Here is a 16,315-nt window from a genome sequence, read left to right on the forward strand (position 1 = left end):
TAAGAACTTTCGTAATTCCTACAAAAGTGAAATTATATTCCAAATATGGAATTTATCTGGTTTAATGCACAAATGCAGATAGCCCAGATTAATAAAATGGAACTCTTAGAGGTGTCAGCAGCTATTCAGAATCAGTTCCTAGGAATTGTCATCTTTTTTCCTGTGGTTTCATGTCTTCTGCATACAGCCTGTCATAGTAAATTAGTAAATAAACACAATGAAGAAAAAACCCAAACACAAGGGTAAATATTTTTGGTAAATGTATGAAGACTGGCCTCCTGGGGTCCATATATTTAGTTTGCTGTAAATGGAAAGTTGCCAGCTGACTGACCCCGCAGGCCTGTCTGGTAGCCTGATTGAATTACCAGTTCACCTTCTACTGTGTCTTTATGCTCCAGCTACTGACTTGGCGTGCATCGCTAGAGAATTAATTTTAGTAATGCACGTTCTAATTCATCCTGCCCATACAGTCTGTCTCCTGGACACAGGACTGTTTTCAGTTTCCTCCTTCCAACCGTCTGCCAAATCATTTCAGAATACATTCTTTCATACGCCCCGGCTCTCAAACCATTTGGAGCAAAGTCCCTCACCTATCCTGGAGAGACTACTTCTGCCCTAGTGGATGGTCTGCAGCCTGGGGAACGCTATCTTTTCAAAATCCGGGCCGCAAACAGGAGAGGATTGGGGCCTCATTCCAAAGCCTTCATTGTCGCGCTGCCAACAAGTAAGTAAGCATTGTGTATTTGTGGCTTTTTCTCTCTCTTCATTACTGCTAATTGTGGTGTGTTACTTTGAATCATGCTCTTGGGTTTAGAACTGCTCTGTTGATGAATTTTGGGGTTAAGGTACCCTATTGATGTCTCTAATATTTTTGTGGTCCCTTTAGAAATTGGTCTCCCCAAATGCTAAAATGTTATTGATGGCTAATAACATTGATTACTATTATAATAGTAATTATGAATTATGTAGTAATTATGTGACTAATATATTCATTATGTGATTCATCTCATATCATTGTGTAATTTGGGGTTTATGATGACAGGGAAAGAACATTTTTACAGGCAGAATGTGACATTTTTAGTTCATTTTAATGAATAAATGGCACATAAAATTTTTATCGTTTGTATGCCATTATTTTGGGGTGCAACCTTACTCAGAAGAATTTCAGTTACCTTGTTTATCTGCTCAGTATCAAACTCCAGCAGGTTAACAAAAACCAAAATTGGAGTGGGGTGTTTCTGGACTGTGTTTTCTTTCCTGCTTGTCTACATTTACACCAGATATTGGGAGCTTTCTCCTTCATTATATGCTGTGAGGATCCACAGTATACTGCATTATTACACAGTTCTATCATTTAAAAAACCTGAAATAGATGAAGTTTGCTCTCTCTGGATCCCCCATTGCTATATAAGTCCTTCTCCCCTTACAGCATCCCTTCCCGCATTCCATCCTGCTCTCAATAAAGGGTAAATTATAGGGTACACGTAATATAATGTTTTGCCTACCCCAGGGGTCTTTTTATTTTAGGCTTTATTGTGGGATTACAAATGTATCCATTATAAAAGGGATTTTAAGCAAGAAAAAGGCAAGTAAGGACATGTTATGTGGAATAGGGGACTCTTTGTCATGCCTCAAAAATTACAAATTTGTAGCTCGCCCCAGTCATTTGAAAATTACACACAACACGTCCCTGTATAGCTTTCAGTATAGATCATTCAACATTTTGTGCCAGGCTTGTGCGTATTTCTTGCCTACATTGTAAAGAATGACTATAATGCACTTGTAATATCTTGACAGTTATATTAAGAAAGTCCTATATAAGATTTTGTGCTTACAAAATCAATGAATTACTTCCAAGTACTCATTTCAGTTACTTCCAAGTACTCATCACAAGCCTGAAAAGCCCGGCTTCAAATAAGACGTGGCATACACAGCCTGAGTCAATTTATAGAAACTCAATACACTTCTTTTCTAGGACTATATTACTTTAAAGCAAAATAGAACTTTAAAAGAGATTGCTATAATTGGGAAAGTAAGTGTCATGTCTAAAGTGTCATGTCTAAAGTTATCAATTATTATTACTAATTTTAAACACCTCCATACTGCCATCTGGCTCATTTTCATATTTCTTCTCTTCTTTGACATCAAATTCTTTAAAATCTATTACAGCCCCTACCAGTGAGTCTGATGTTCATCAGAAAGCAGACACGGAAGATCCTCCCAAGCCTGGAGAGCCCGCGCCTTCCTCATCTTCGCCCAAAGCTCCAGCTTCCTCAAAACACACTCGTTTGCCTGTTTCTCCCCAAGGGAGAAATGTCAAGAACCTGCTTCTTGACTTGAAGAACAAAATATTGGCTAATGGTGGGCTGCCCAGAAAACCCCAGCTTCCCCCTCGGAAGAGTGGAGGGGTGGATCTTCAGTCGACAGAAATCACCGAGGAGGAAGCGCTGGATTCCCGAGGGCACCCACCAACCTCGCCCTCGGAGACCCAAGGCCAGAAGCCCCAGCAGAGGCCGCCAAGTAGACCTGTTCACCCGGTCCTGCCTGCGGGGCGGGCTCCAGGGAGAGCCCGAACGCCGGGGCTGCCCCGGAAGGACGGCGCGGACAAGCGTGGCTCCTCGCCCCCCTCCGCCTCTTCGGTCCCAGCCAGACCCCCTGAGGGCCCCGCTCACCGCCCTTCCAGCTCTGATGACAATGACTCCGAGGGCCAAGAGGAGGAAGGGCCAGCCGCAGGCTCCCCTCAACCACCTCCCAGGAGCGCAGCGCACGCCCGGCCCGCCCTGGCGCCCGGCCGGCACCCAGCCTGGGGCGCCCTGCGCGACGGAGGCTCCGCGAACCACGGTGCCAAACCAGCCTTGCCCGCTCGGAGGGCGCCCCACTCTGAGGATGGGGAGGAAAATTCCAGGGCTTCAGCCCCACCCGCGAGACTTTCTCCATCCCACACGGGGCCATCTCGGCTGCTGCCCACCCAACCACAGCCCGGGCCCCCGCTCTCCAGGGGCTGGAAGGATGGTCACGATGCCCCAGCCGCCAAGTCCACGGCGCCGTTACGGGCTACCCAGCCCTCCTCGGTCTCCTCTCGTCTCTCCTCAAGGACACAGGCCTCTGAAGGCGGAGATGAGTCGGACGGCGGCGGTGACAGTGATGCTGAAGAGAAAGGGAAGCAGGCTGAAGCCACGGCCCCGACGGTGCGGTCCCGGGCGCCTGTCTCTGGACATTTCAGTGCGCTCAGGAACAGGCCCTTCGCTGCCCCCGGCAGATATCCGCACAGGCTTGGTGGCAGCCGAGGACCCCGGTTACGGACCTCCAGCTCCCCGCCGTCCACCGTGGCCCCCCGGGTTCACTCGAGGGTGAATTCTCACCCTGCCTCTGACCACAGGCGAGGCTTGGGCGGCCATGAAGACAGCGAAGAAGAGGCAGGGGACGAACAGCTCCCGGCCACCGTGGCGAGTGACCACGCGTCATCGTCCTCCGGGCAGCCTGTCTCCCGGGGGGCGGACCACCTGAGAAGAGGGCCCCAGAGAGCGGCGAGCCTGCAGCGGAAGGAGCCCCTCGAAGAGAACCCCAAGTCCGCGGCGACCTGGGCAGGGGCGCATCCTCAGGCCAAATCTCCGCCCTCTAAGGCGCAGGATGTTCAACAGAGCACCGACGCGGTCGTGGAGGGCAGCTCTCTGCAGACGCAGCTGCCTCCCGCGCCTCGCTCGCAGCACCACCGCGGGACCCGCGTGCCCCGGAGGATGGGTGCCGGGTCCGCCGCTCCGGAAAAGCAGCCTTCATCCGCCATCTCTGCGTCCCAGCAGCAGCCCCGCGGCCCGCAGAGCAAGGAAGAGGGGCGTCCGCCTTCCAAAACCCAGGCCGGGCGTCCCCACCCCACGTCGCAGGAAAGCGCCTCCTTCTCAGACCCTTACTCGTCCAGAGGCAGCCCCCACGGGGGGCTCCCCACGTCTCCCCAGAATCAGAGCGAGGATTCCGACGACAGCGCAGAAGCGGAGACCAGGGGCATCCGGGCGCCCGCATACTCGGAGGCTGCCAAGGTCGCCACCCCGTCCCTTCCGAAGCACCGCCAGGTGGAGGCTCCGGCAAGAAGCGCCGGCGACAGTCACCTGCGCAGACCCCTAGGCAGGCCCGGCAGCCTCCACCCCCAAGCCCGCCCCAGGGTCCCCGGCAGAGCAGGGCCCCAGGCGGTGGGGAAGGCCGGTGCGTCCCAGGCCTCGCCACCCAAAAGGGAGCCCCTGCCGTCAAAATCGCAGCAGTCGGTCTCGGCCGAGGAGGAAGACGAAGACGTGATGTTTTTTAAAGGAGGAAAGGACAAGGACAAGGACCCACTGTCTTCCTCTGTTCCAAAGTGGCCCTCCTCCTTCATCCCCAGGGGCGGGAAGCACGTGGATGGGAGCATCGCTAAGGGGGAAGCAGAGCTTGCGCCTCCCAGAGTGAGCTCCCCGCAGGACAGGAACGCCACCCCGGTGAAGCGTCCTCCTCCCCCACCTCCGGGCAGCTCCCCGAGAGCCACGCACCTCCCGCCCAGACACCCCCCTCGCAGCCCTGCCACCCCAAGTCCCACGGAGGCCCCCCCCTCCCCGCCGCGGTTCACCACGCGCGCCCCGGCCGTCTACTCGTCCACCACCCCTATGCTCTCCTTGCGCCAGCGCATGATGAACTCAAGATTCCGGAACCCTTTCTCACGCGCGCCTGTGAGACCCCCTTCCAGACAAGGTAATTAATTTGTTTTTAACTTAACATTTTCTTTACGGTTCTCAGCAGTGTTCGTAGAAATTCCCGAGAGCCTTTTATTTTATCGAGCATCTGCTCTGTGCAAGCATTGTGTTAGGAGCTTTGCAGATGTAACATGAGTGCATCCTCTTATCCATCGCCTGGGTTTGCATTGCTTCTCCTGGTCTTCAGATGAGGAAACCAGTGCTTAGGGGTCTGAGTGGTTTGCTGGAGGCCAGACAGCTGTGAAGTGGCTGAGCTGCAATTCCATTCCCAAACACTAACTGCACAGCCCTCGGCCATTCCACTATCCCATACTGCTTCTTTGAGTTCCTTAACGTATGCTCTAAATCTGAAAATATGTCGTAGCCATGATGCCAAACTCAGGTTCCTGTGTTTTATGTTATTTTTAGTTGTCCCTGTGCCAGGGCATATTAAGGAGTCCACAGGAAGGAGTACCTCTCTGTGTGGGCTGGATCATGTGCTTGTTCTGCATATAAAACCCTCAGCTGAAAATACCCCGGGACAAACTCAAATGTCTTGGGTGAGGATTGCTCAGACATTGCAATCAGTGAATGTTGCTTCAAACCTCCAGAAAAGGCATGTTAGGGACGAATGTCACACAGTGGAGTAGCAGGCCGATGTGTGACTTAGGTTGAGGACAGCATGTAGGCAGCTGTGAACTAGAGTCTACATGGACCCCAGGGCAGGATCTAAGGTATTTACCCGAAATCTGCATTCAGTTAACTGGTGCCTTACCCTCTCCTTGCATGGCATCAGGGCTTAATAGAACACTTTTGAATGAATGTATTAATATTTGTTAATCTGTGCAATATGTTGTTAATTTAGCCCAGCGTAAAGACATAGAACAGTATCCCACGTGGAGTTCAGTTTTCCATTAAAACGGACTCTTTTGCACAAAAACCTAAGACCCTGACAATAGAGGTAAAACCCACATTCCCTTGTACATAGAAAAAACTCAATAAATTTTAAATTTTCATTAACTATTTGAGCGAGAGAAATGTCTCTGACCCGCAAATAGCTGTCAGGAAGCCCAAGCACTTTATCTGGTGGGCCAGGCTGGAGCAGAATGCTCCCAGTGGAGGCCTCAACCAAACTGCAGCTGATCAGAAAGGGCATGAGGTGAAGAGAGAGGGCAGGTGCAAGGAGCAGACAGACAGCAACTAAGGCCAGCCAGCTGGGCCTACCACTTCCTCTCTGAGCAAATACTTCTCAAGCAGCCCCACTGAAGTCAAGCTTTGAGTCAGCTCTGTGGGTTTATGCTCTGCAATTGACGATCGGGACCCAAGTCAGCTAGAAATAGTGGGCATGTTAAGTATAATGTGTGGAGGAGAGCAGGACAGCATCTCGTACACTTTAGAGAGAATTTTCCCCATCCTTCCAACTCTCCTTCCCTCTACCTTCCAACTGGCTAAAATAAAGCTACAGCTACTAGCTTTAAGGTCTTAAGCCTTATCTGGAAAATTTATTTATGCTGAACACGCTTATTCCCCCAGTAATGTCAGAAAACTGTGACTTCACCATACTTTTCATAGACATTCATATTTGTCATGAAGAAGTCACAATTTAAGACTATCATTATCTAATATATTTGAGCTATTGGTTTAAAATTCTGTTTAGTGTTCCTGTTTGAAAAGGTGTGTTACTACATATAGTTTGGTATGAAGCCAACTTTCCAGGAATGATGAATTTACCAGGTTCTGTTGTTGGATTTTTTTTGTTTCTGTTTTGGTTTTTTTTTTTGTACTGTGTAGGTTATAATGGAAGACCAAATGCAGAAGGGAGAGTACTTCCTGGTAGTAATGGAAAACCAAGTGGACAAAGAATTATCAATGGCCCTCAAGGAACAAAGTGGGTAGGGTAAACTTCTTTACACATACCGATTATTTTCATGCTGTTGGGAAGAGAAAAATGGTGGGCATTGTATAATAAAAAATGAAGCGGTCTTTTTTTTTTTCTCTAGTTTTAACCACTTGTATGTCAATATACTTATACTATATTGTTTCTTCCAGTGCTCAGAAAAACCCTTGATTCTCCTGAGTTAACTAGTTTGCTTTCTTCTCATAACTAATTAGGTCAGACATGGGCCTTTGTTCCCATTTGCCTTGATTGGTTAGGAAGGTCACACAAATGTTTGGGCCAACCAGTTACAGAAAACCTGAGGCACAGCCTCTCAAATGAACTTCTGTTTTCCCACTCCTGCCTGATAGCTTTATTTTATTTCTTGTTATTGTTTGATTAAAGAGTATACATATTTCTTGTAAATTGTCTCAAATCCTTTGTAAAAGGAAGCAGGGTAAAAACAATTGAACAAACCAAAAATCCCTGAATCAGATAAGCAGTTTTTTTTGTTTTTTGTTTTTTTGCGGCATGTGGGCCGCTCACTGTTGTGGCCTCTCCCGTTGCGGAGCACAGGCTCCAGACGCGCAGGTCCAGCGGCCATGGCTCACGGGCCCAGCCGCTCCACGGCATGTGGGATCTTCCCGGACCGGGGCACGAACCCGTGTCTCCTGCATCGGCAGGCGGACTCTCAACCACTGCGCCACCAGGGAAGCCCCAAATAGGCAGTTTTTATCAGATCACCTTTTGAATCTTCCAACAATTTGACCAAAATAAAAAATAAGAATTAGTGCTTTATGTATGTTTAAGCTAAATGACTTTAACTTCCTGGGGTGAAGATAAATGTTTAGGAGTTTTTGGTGGGTTGGGGGTGACAGGCAGAACACCTTACAATGTTCAGAGTTTTAAAATATTTTTTCGGAGACTCAAAAAATTATTTATAGTAGAATTCCCAGTCAAAACTTCCCATTTAAAACAATAAGGTTTAGGAAAACATACTGAAGAACTTCAAAGAATTTTCAGTCACAGGTGACCTAAAGATCCATTTTATCATTTCTCAAAGGAACAGAAATTTATGGAAGGAAGAATGCATATTAAAGCAAAGTGTCATTATAAATAATTTTGAATTGAAACGGTATGGAGTAGATTTCAAAAGTAGGGTTTATATAAATAAGTTCTATTTTAATTACTGAGACAGCTCCCAACAAAGTGGCCTGCTTGCAGGGGCTCCTCCCATGGCCTGATTGTGCAGAGTCAAGGTTTTCAAACACTGGTGAGCATCAGAATCCCTGGGGGGCTTGTCAGTGCGGTCTGGGTAGGGCCAGGTAATTCTCATATCCGACAAGTTCCCGGGTGAGGCTGGGGCAGCTGGTCCACGACCACACTTTGAGAACCAACAGTGTAGAGCATGAGTTGTTTCTTAACAGAGATAATAATACCTTTTGTTCAAGTTTTATAATTCCTTAGAATATGAAAATTTTTCATGCATACTGTACTAGGCAATTTAATTACAAATTAAATTGGTTTTGTTATAGCAACTTTGGTTTTTCACACTAACAGCCAAATAGAAACATGTCATGTTCATGGCAAGAAGTTAAAACAATTCAGAAATATATGAAAAAGATAAGCATCCCAAACCACTTCTTAGAAATAACCCCTATTAACAGTTTGGGATATAATCTGTCCAGAATTTTCTCTCTGCACTTTTAAGTTTATATACACAAATGAATATATTTTAGTTCTGCAACCTAATGAGTCCTATAATCTAAGTCTGCATCAGGATATGTCAATAAATATAGAATTTCCAAATCCTTTTCATTGGCTGCATAGTATTTCACTGGATGGATGGACCATAATTTATTTAACCTCTTTCCTCTGTTGATGAACACTTAGGTTGTTTCCTACTTTTTACATACTACAACATATTAAATGGTAAAAGTATTTTGAATATCTTTTGAATATTTGAGAAACTTAAAACAATTTACATATTATATAGATAAGCAATTATAATATGAAATGTGACTTTCATACTTTATTCTTATTAAACCTTATGAATGATGCTGACAAAAATAATGTTTCCTATTCACATATGTTCATGTAGTTGGATTAAGGTGAACATTTTGAAATGTTCAATATATCCTTTAATCTGTGTCATGGATTTAGGTCGTGGATCTTGATCGTGGGTTAGTATTGAACGGAGAAGGAAGGTACCTTCAAGATTCACAAGGAAATCCCCTTCGAGTTAAACTAGGAGGAGATGGTCGAACCATTGTGGGTAAGTGAGAGTGTTTTTTAAGGAACAAAAGTGTCCTGACTTAGCTGTAGAGTGACATCTTCTCTCTTTCTCCTCCTACTCTTTTTTTTTTTTTTTTTTTTTTTGCGGTACACGGGTGTCTCACTGTTGTGGCCTCTCCCTTTGTGGAGCACAGGCTCCGGACGCGCAGGCTCAGCGGCCACGGCTCACGGGCCCAGCCGCTCCGCGGCATGTGGGATCCTCCCGGACCGGGGCACGAACCGGTGTCCCCTGCATCGGCAGGCGGACTCTCAACCACTGCACCACCAGGGAAGCCCCCTACTCATTTTTAATGGGGGCCCTTGAGCCATGTGGAAAGGAGGTGCCTCAGAAGGGGGCAGAACTTAGCTTCTTCCCTGATCCAACTGTCTTCTTACAGACTCCACCCTCTAGAAAAGGTGGCTCTTGACTTCATTCTTGGGATTGGGCAGCCGAGAGCAGGAGTCAGCAAAGCAGCTTCTAAAGCCAAACCCTGTCTGCTGCCTGTTGTTATATAGCCTGGGAGCTCAGAATAGTTTTTACTTTTTTAAATGACTGCCAAAAAATCATAGAATGATAATATTTGTGACATGTGAATATTATATTAAATTCACATTTCACTATCCATACATAAAGTTTCAGTGGAGCATAGAAACATGCATTTGTTGGTGTACTGTCTGTGGCTTTTTTGCCCTGTAGTGGCAAAGTTGAGTAGTGGTGTCATAAAGCTTAAAATATTTACTCTCTGGCCCTTTACAGAATAAGTTTGCCACCTGATTGTCCATAGTAACACTTAAGTCTTTAGGGGTAGGAATGAAGAGGGGGAAAGAATTACTTTCCTTACTGGAGACTTCGAGTTATTGCAGGTAATGGGGCATAGCAATGAAATATTTATATATTTATATAAGGTAGTACAGAGTCATGGATAATATAAATAGCCTAGAAATTTCTGGATAGCAGCAGATACTGCTCCCTCACCTGATGTCCCTATAATTATTTCTTTGCCTTTTACTGATGAAAATAGAAGCCTCTGAGAAGGCATTTTCCGCTTGCTTTTTGCTTTCCCTGTGTCCTTTCACCTTGTTGCACAGCTTTTGTTTGATTTTTGTTTCAGATCTGGGAGGGACCCCCGTGGTGAGCCCCGATGGCCTCCCCCTCTTCGGGCAGGGGCGACATGGCAAACCCTTGGCCGGTCCCCAGGACAAGCCCATTTTGAGCCTCGGAGGGAAGCCCCTGGTGGGCTTGGGGGTCGTCAAGACAACCACCCATGCCTCCACCGCCAGCACGCGACCCCCGACCGCCACGCCCCCTCGGCCCACCACGACCAGCACCACGCGCCCAGCGACCACCCGAACCACTACGCAGTCAACCACCACTACCACCACCCCCGAGCCCACCGCCCGCATCCCCACCTGTCGCCCCGGGACCCTGGAGCGACACGACGAGGATGGCAACCTCGTCGTGGGCTCAGATGGGATCCCGGAGTGCCACCCCGAGGAAGGTAACCGTCTTCGTTGTACCGGTAACTCACGTGATGGCGCGCTGCGTTGCCGACTAGGGCCGCAGAGACTGCGGGGCGGTGAGTCGGGTTGCACGGTGGAGGTGCAGCTGCAGGTGCTTGTAGTTCACGGGGTTTACTGACCACGCTGTGTCACAACTGGGGTGGTCAGACTCAGCAAACAAAAATATTGCGTGGGACGTGCTTATATGAAAGCTTCTCTAAAATTCAAATCTAAGTGGGCATCCTCTGTTTTAACTGGCAACCCTTGTCACCACCCCAGTCAAAAATCTGGCTGAAACACGGGACATTGTTAGTTTGGACCAGTGCTTCCCAAAGTGTGTCCCACTGGATATTAGTAGATTAGTACTTGTTATAATAATAATTAAAATATAATAATAATTATTATTATATAGTAATTTTTTAAAAAAGGTTCTGTGATTAGCTGTGTGCTGTAAACAAGGTTAAAGGAATTTCTTACTGTTGGACTCTAACCGTGGAATAGTCTCAATGTGAATTTTCAAGTAAAGTAGCATTTCCCAAGCACGTTTGATCAGCAGTCCCTTTGGAAAATGCTTATCCTTGCGTGGCAGCAGGGGTCGTCCACTGGCTAAGACTGAGCCCTTTCCCTGCTCTGGGACACCCAGCCAGGGCTGTCCTGCGCCCCTGCTGTGTCATCCTGTATTTGCCTCAGGCTCGAGAAGGCAAATTCACCCCCTTTCCCTCGGGTTGAAATGAATTGCAATGCAGGCTGTAAAGCTTCTGTCTTTTTAAGCTAACACAGAGTGAAGACCCTTCATTTCAGGAAATCACACTCATGCCCCGAATTCTTACATAGCATCATTCACCTCATAAACCCAATCAGTTTGAACATGAATGCTGTCTCCAAACTGGGAATTCTGTTTGAAGTTAGTCTTTCCACGAACAAGTTCCGAAGAAACAGGAACATTTGACATATCTGAAAAATTCACACCAAAGAACAAGGAACACACTGGAGAAGAGGATGATTGGGAAGAAAATTCTCACACTACCAACTAACCCAGTGAGTACGAATTGGAATTTACCTTTGGGTTTCCGGTATGAAAATATTATGTATCTTCCTTACTTCTGCATGGGTTGGTGTGTTTCGTTTTTTTAATTGAAGTATAATTAGAACAGATATTTGTTTAATAATTGGTTGTAAACAGAAGAGTGACTATTTTGGATTTGGTTCTAATTACTACTACTATTATTATTAATATTTTACATTTTCTTTTTTCTCCTCTGATGTAGGCCTTATTGCATGTTCTTTGCATTTCGGGGCTTTTTAGTTGGCATGAAAGTCAATATTTTTCTTGGTATTTTTGTTTCTTCTTTTCTTTACAGATCATGATAGAGATGTGTATTTTTTACTTCACTCCTGTCCATTCGTCTGATAGCCTAGCCCAAGCCAAATTAGTGTCCAAGTGTTAGTAATAATTTATCTCTAAAAGCAACTATACTCCAATAAAAATAAAAAAATAAAAAGAAATAAAAAAGAAATGCAATGGTAGTAAAAAAAAAAAAAGTAATAATTTACCTCTAGACAGCATTCTGAAAATAAGTACAAAGTCTTGGAAAAAAAATTAAATTTGGGGAGAGCAACCTATCATCCTCAAACAATATCATAATGTACTATAATTTATGATTTTAGAAATACTTCTGTATGGCTTACCTTCTTTATTTCTGCTGCTCCACTAACAACTTTATTAAACATTTCATTCCTAGTATTAATTCTAATCATAGTTGCTTTTATTAAAAACATCTTTAATAATAGCTTTCTTGGGACAGAAATCACATGCCATCAAGTTCTCCCTTTTAAAGTGTACAGTTTTTAGCATATTCATAGAGTTGTGCAACAAGCACCACTATCAAATTCCAGAACATTTTCATCACCCTCCAAAACAAACCCTATACTCATGAGTCGTCACGCCCCATTCTCTGCTCCTCCCAACTCCGGGAAACCACTCATCTACTTTCTGTCTCTATAGTTGCCTGTTCTGGACATTTCATGTAAATGGAATCATGTGAAATGTGTCCTTCTGTGTCTGGCTTCTTTCAATTAGCATAATTTGTCTTCAAGACTCATCCACATTGTAGAAGATGTCTGTACTTCAGTCCTTTTATTGCTGATTAATATTCCATTGTGTGGAGAGACCACATTTCGTCCATTTATCAGTTGATGGACGTTTGGGTTGTTTCCACCTTTTGTCTATTATGATTAGTGCTGCTATGAACATTTGTGTTCAGATTTGTTCTTTTTTTTTTTTTTTTTTTGAATTCCTGTTTTTAATTCTCTTGTGTAGAGTTGCTGTGTCGAATGGTAACTCTCTGTTTAACTTTTTGAGGAACCACCAAACTGTTTTCCATAGCAGCTGCACCATTTTTATTCCCACCAGTAATGTATGAGGTGTCCAGTTTCTCTCCATCTTCACCAACACCTGTTATTATCCGTCTTTTTCATTCACAGTGGGTGTGAAGGGGTATCTCATTGTGGTTTAGATTCATAGCTCCCTAATAACTAATGATGGTGACATAGCTATTTTTTATACTTTCTGTGTATAGGTTCTGAAATTGAAAGTGAGCACGATTAAGTCTTGTGTCTAGATAAACCCTGATTTAGTGAATTCATTTGATAAGTGTTTCTTTATCATTGTACAGTGATTTCATTATGAGAAAACCCTTGTGGTAATTTGAAGAGGATGGAGTAGCTCTTGTTTTTGTTGTTCTGGCTTCATTCATAATTTTGGAAAATAATGTCAGCAAATGATCATTAATCACCTACTCCACATGGGTTGGGTTCTGTGGGAAACATAGAAAAGTCGGTGACATAGCCGTGCCTCTGAAACGTCACAATCTAATGCACAATCTACCTGAAATTACAGTCGAGAGAAACAGCTCCCTCTCATTAGGAAACCAAGTTTTTTATCTTTATGGTAGAGCAAGATGGGATAAAGATCCGTTTCTCCAGGCCTGAGGCTTTGGTGTCTCGTGTCTCCTTTTGTTCTCTCATCTCTGTTGTCAGGTCTCATCAATTCCCACCGATTCTTCCTCCGTCACATTTCTTAGACTTCATACCTCCATTGCTAGGCTGACCCTATGGGCCCAATACTCAAATTATTACTCCTAACTGGGCTTCCTTACACCAGCCTCCATGCGCCTCCTATCCAGATGTGCAGCTCGACACACATTCCTTGAATGAGACTCTGAGCCAAGCACGGCGCTTGCCTGAGAAATAGAAAACATAGTCCCCGCTTCAGCCACCACTGGAATGCAACTGTCAGGGCTAATCCTGGAGAGAGGTAGAGGTGGAAGGGAGCATCTTAGGGGGGAATTAGCTTCTAAAGACGGCTTGTAATTAGAAAATCACAGTCGAAATTATTCACGAAAATCCTCTGCATTATCTATAAAGTACAGTAGAGTTTGCCGTTTCTTAGTTGAACACGTTCCAGTGGCCTCGACCTGCAAAAACGCATCCTGTAAATGGATGCTGATGTCAGCGGAGCGACAGTCCCAACTCTCCCCCTCACACTTCACTCCCAGAACCACCTGTACCGTGTCTCCCTGCCTCTTGCTCTGCTCTCGTGTTCGTGTTTTCTCTCAAGTACTTTTCGTTGTTGTATTCAGTGTACAGTGGGCCCTCTGTACCGTGGGTTTCACATCCACGGATTCAACCAAACTTGGATTCCTTGTACTACGCTATTTTATAAAAAGGACTTGAGCATCCACAGATTTTGGTATTCACAGGGGCTCCTGGACCAAGTCCCAGTGTATATCTAGGGACAACTGTAGTTCAGTTTATAATGTACACCCACAAGTGCTGGGGCTCCATGTGTATACAACCAATACTTATTTACCAAGCAAATTTTGGCCATGGCACTTTGCAACCTAGTAACCTGAAATTGCTGTTGTAGGCATGATGATTTAGAACCTGGGTTGTGATCCCTGAGAGAATACCTGCCCTTCCAAGAGTCCCCTCTTCAACCCCCATATAGCCGACCATTTGTCATTATCTTCCATTGGCAAAGTCCTAACATTTTGTTTCTAGCACTCCAAGTTTAAAATCGTCTTTTCACATCTCTTAGTCTTGGCTCCCCTGGTTAAATCATGCCCCTCTTTCCCTTGAAAACACTGCTTTAAAATAGTGTTTTGGGAATAACCTTGTGTCATTAACTCATTCCAGTAATTTAAGCATTTGTTATAGAGGCCATATTGTTTGCATATTCCTGTAAGCATAGATGCATATTATATGCTTGTTTCCAGCATATTAGTGCTCTTTCTCTCTCTTACACACACACACACACACACACACACGCACACTATTTTGTTTGCTATGACTTCTCTATTAAATAATAAACTCCTTGCAGTAGAGGCAGCGTCCTCTGCTTCATCTCAGATTCCTTATGGTACCTAATTATGCATCTTTGGATATCTACACCATACCCCAAGCCATAGGCATTCTCTGTTTTCTACTGAGAAGTCTTTTACCAGCGATCCTTGTTTTTCAGGTTTCATTTCGACAGCAGATCTGATGGTATCGTGTGTGTCTGGAAATGTTACGAGCCAGCTGAACGTCTTCAACAATTTGTAACATGACCTTGGGGCATGTGTTAGAAGAACATCAATCATTGTGGAAAACAGTTCCCTCCTGCCACAGCTCACTCTCAAGACAGAAAATACAAACAGAATAATTGAAAATTCACTTGAGCTGGACCAACCAAATAATTTGCAAATATCCTTGGGTTTCAAACGGCTGGAATTTACCTTCTCTCTAAACTTCTAATGAGAACCTTTTCTACAGTTTTAAAAAAATATCTCTGGAGCTAAGACCCGAACATTTTGTGCTCATTTTTTTTCATGACTGTTTGGATAAACTACTCAAGAAAATAAACTTGAGTACCACATGGTTGGTGGCTCGCAGCTACTTTTATATGAAGAGGTGGAAGCTTTTGACATTGATTCTGGTTTGGCTTATAAAACATCCAGTTTTATGTAGCTCCAAATGCTTCAAAAGCATTCAGGTGGGGCAAATTCTGAGGGTCAGCTTTTCCCCCCAAATTGTAAATCTATTTCATTACATCTGGAAGTTTCTTTTACTTGGAATCAAGATGGTGCTATTTTAGAAAAATTATGCCTGACTTTATTTGGTCTTAAAACAAAAAGAGGAGCACAAAATCACTCAGTAGGATGTTTACGTTTGCCAGAAGACTTAACTGTCACTTATCTCAAGAAGTGATCCAAGTTTGCAGGTGAAAGGCATCGTTTCTGTGGCCGGGTGCTGGACCAGAGCATTTCAGCTCCTCAAGGAATTGTATTTAGTATCAGGAATCCATGAAGGAAACCCTATACTTTGCCCTTTTCTCGTTCACTCCGGGATGCAAACATTGTACAGTTTATTCATTTTGACCTGACCAAAAATAATAATGAAAGGAAATGAACCTGAGCTGATAATGAGGTACAACAAGACTACATTCTTGAAAGTTAAATGGACACAGGGAGGAAAATGGTTTCTGGGGAACAACAGCCAGATAACTCCACACGTTAGGTGGTGTCAGCCTGAGAACTGTCTAATTTAAACCGGCCCAGAAGTCATTCCTCTTGGATCCAGACATATTGACATTGGAATGGCCTAAAAAAAAATCGCGTCTAATCGTTTTTCTCGAAATGCCCATCCTGAGAGGCAGATCATTTACAACTTCTCTTTGTTGACTTTCGTTGGCCCTGTCAGAACATCCCCCGCATCACCACCTCCATGGTGAGGCAGGTGGGGGGCATGTCACAGGCCTCGGGTGTATGCGGGGCTCTTCATCGCAGAGGGGCCAGACAGGCGAGGCAAGGTTGCCACTGTCCTCGGCTGGTGGAGTTTGTTTCGGCAGCATCGCATTCATGAAGTTATTCAAAGTAGGCTCAGACAAGGCTAGTAGAATGACTACATTGGTGTATTTCTCAGGAATGAT

At 44.9% G+C, this 16,315-nt stretch overlaps 1 protein-coding gene across 3 annotated transcripts in view; it reads left to right on the forward strand.

The window, feature by feature from the left end:
• The window catches only part of FNDC1 (fibronectin type III domain containing 1), a 100,699-nt gene that overhangs the window by 57,077 nt on the left and 27,307 nt on the right, over positions 1 to 16,315 (forward strand). For all 3 annotated transcript variants that reach the window (XM_081250946.1, XM_081250947.1, XM_081250948.1), the window contains 5 exons: positions 536 to 724; positions 2,170 to 4,713; positions 6,486 to 6,586; positions 8,734 to 8,845; positions 9,957 to 10,343. In XM_081250946.1, the coding sequence (XP_081107072.1) occupies positions 536 to 724; positions 2,170 to 4,713; positions 6,486 to 6,586; positions 8,734 to 8,845; positions 9,957 to 10,343 (3,333 nt within the window). The remainder of the gene's footprint in view (positions 1 to 535; positions 725 to 2,169; positions 4,714 to 6,485; positions 6,587 to 8,733; positions 8,846 to 9,956; positions 10,344 to 16,315) is intronic.

The sequence above is a fragment of the Mesoplodon bidens genome (genome assembly GCF_964165515.1).
Source record: "Mesoplodon bidens genome assembly, chromosome: 12".
NCBI classification, from domain to species: domain Eukaryota; kingdom Metazoa; phylum Chordata; class Mammalia; order Artiodactyla; family Ziphiidae; genus Mesoplodon; species Mesoplodon bidens.